At 33.1% G+C, this 1106-nt stretch overlaps 1 protein-coding gene across 1 annotated transcript in view; it reads left to right on the top strand.

Moving 5' to 3' along the window:
• Positions 1-1106, top strand: part of LOC107083718 (galactose-specific lectin nattectin-like) — a 4933-nt gene that overhangs the window by 1248 nt on the left and 2579 nt on the right. The window contains exon 4 of the mRNA XM_015373142.1: positions 72-169. Within this exon, the coding sequence (XP_015228628.1) occupies positions 72-169 (98 nt within the window). The remainder of the gene's footprint in view (positions 1-71; positions 170-1106) is intronic.

Genomic DNA, 1106 nt, shown 5'->3' with positions numbered 1-1106 from the left:
TATTGCATGTCTTTAACTGGTTTCTCTTTCCTGAATATTTTCTCCTGTTAACCATCTTCTTTTAATTGCAGCTCCTGTCTGTCCCGCTCGTTGTCCTTCTGGTTGGACACAGTTTGGCTCTCGTTGCTTCATTTTCTACTACCAGTCCAGGACATGGAGTGATGCAGAGGTACTGAACAGATCCTAAACTTTACTGAACGATAGCGATTATTTTAGTGTTTATTGAAGAAGAGGAGCTGTTTGATGTGTGATTACAATATGTGGGGAGTCTATACATATTCTAACCGCAACCTTAGGCAGAACAGGAAGAAACATACCTCAAACATTTCATGATTTGGTTTGTTTAGCTTCAGAACATCTTTTGCAGTTTGTGAATTAGAAGGAGATTGATAAAAAATGCTTTTGGGTTCTATTTGTTAATGTGTGGTGGAGTGATATTTATAAATCTTAGAACAACTGATATTGAATTACAGAAAACCTGCAGAGCCAAAGAAAAAAAAGAAGCAATGTGGCCCCTCTAATCTGCATAAGAAAATGAAGGAAACAGTTTTAATGGTTTTGAATAACCAAAACATTTCCCTTTTCTTCAATTAATTTAATAAGAAATGTTTTCTCATCCATTATTTTATTGTTTTTCTTTAAGGAAAAATAGCTGTTTGGCAAAAAAAAAAAGAAATCTCTGACAGGAATTTGTCAGATAAATATTATAAAATTGTTCCTTTATTACTAATATCACCTTTACCATCTCACATGCTGCTTCATATCTAATAATAATAACAATAATAATATAATGATGCTCCTGAAACTGAAGAGATCTTTGATTAAAAACCCTCTTCATTTGGTCTAAAAAGAATTATAAAATAAATAAAAAATTAAAAAAATGGATAACAGTTAAAAATCAAACCGAACTTAGAACTAAACTTGTATTCAGAGAAAGTTAGATATTTTTCTGGTGAAAAGGAATAAACTATGATGAAGCGATGTTGGGTTGAGGACCCAAAAGCAGCTGCAAGTTGGCAGAGGTGAATTTTGGTGGGTTTATTGAAGTTTACAGATACGGAGGCAGGAATCAAAGATCCAACAAAATAACACTAACCAGAACCAAG

Source organism: Cyprinodon variegatus, unplaced genomic scaffold (genome assembly GCF_000732505.1).
Source record: "Cyprinodon variegatus isolate N-32 unplaced genomic scaffold, C_variegatus-1.0 Scaffold81, whole genome shotgun sequence".
Taxonomy (NCBI): domain Eukaryota; kingdom Metazoa; phylum Chordata; class Actinopteri; order Cyprinodontiformes; family Cyprinodontidae; genus Cyprinodon; species Cyprinodon variegatus.
The sequence above is the reverse complement of the archived record's forward strand: the minus strand, read 5'-3'. Positions and strand labels throughout refer to the sequence as shown.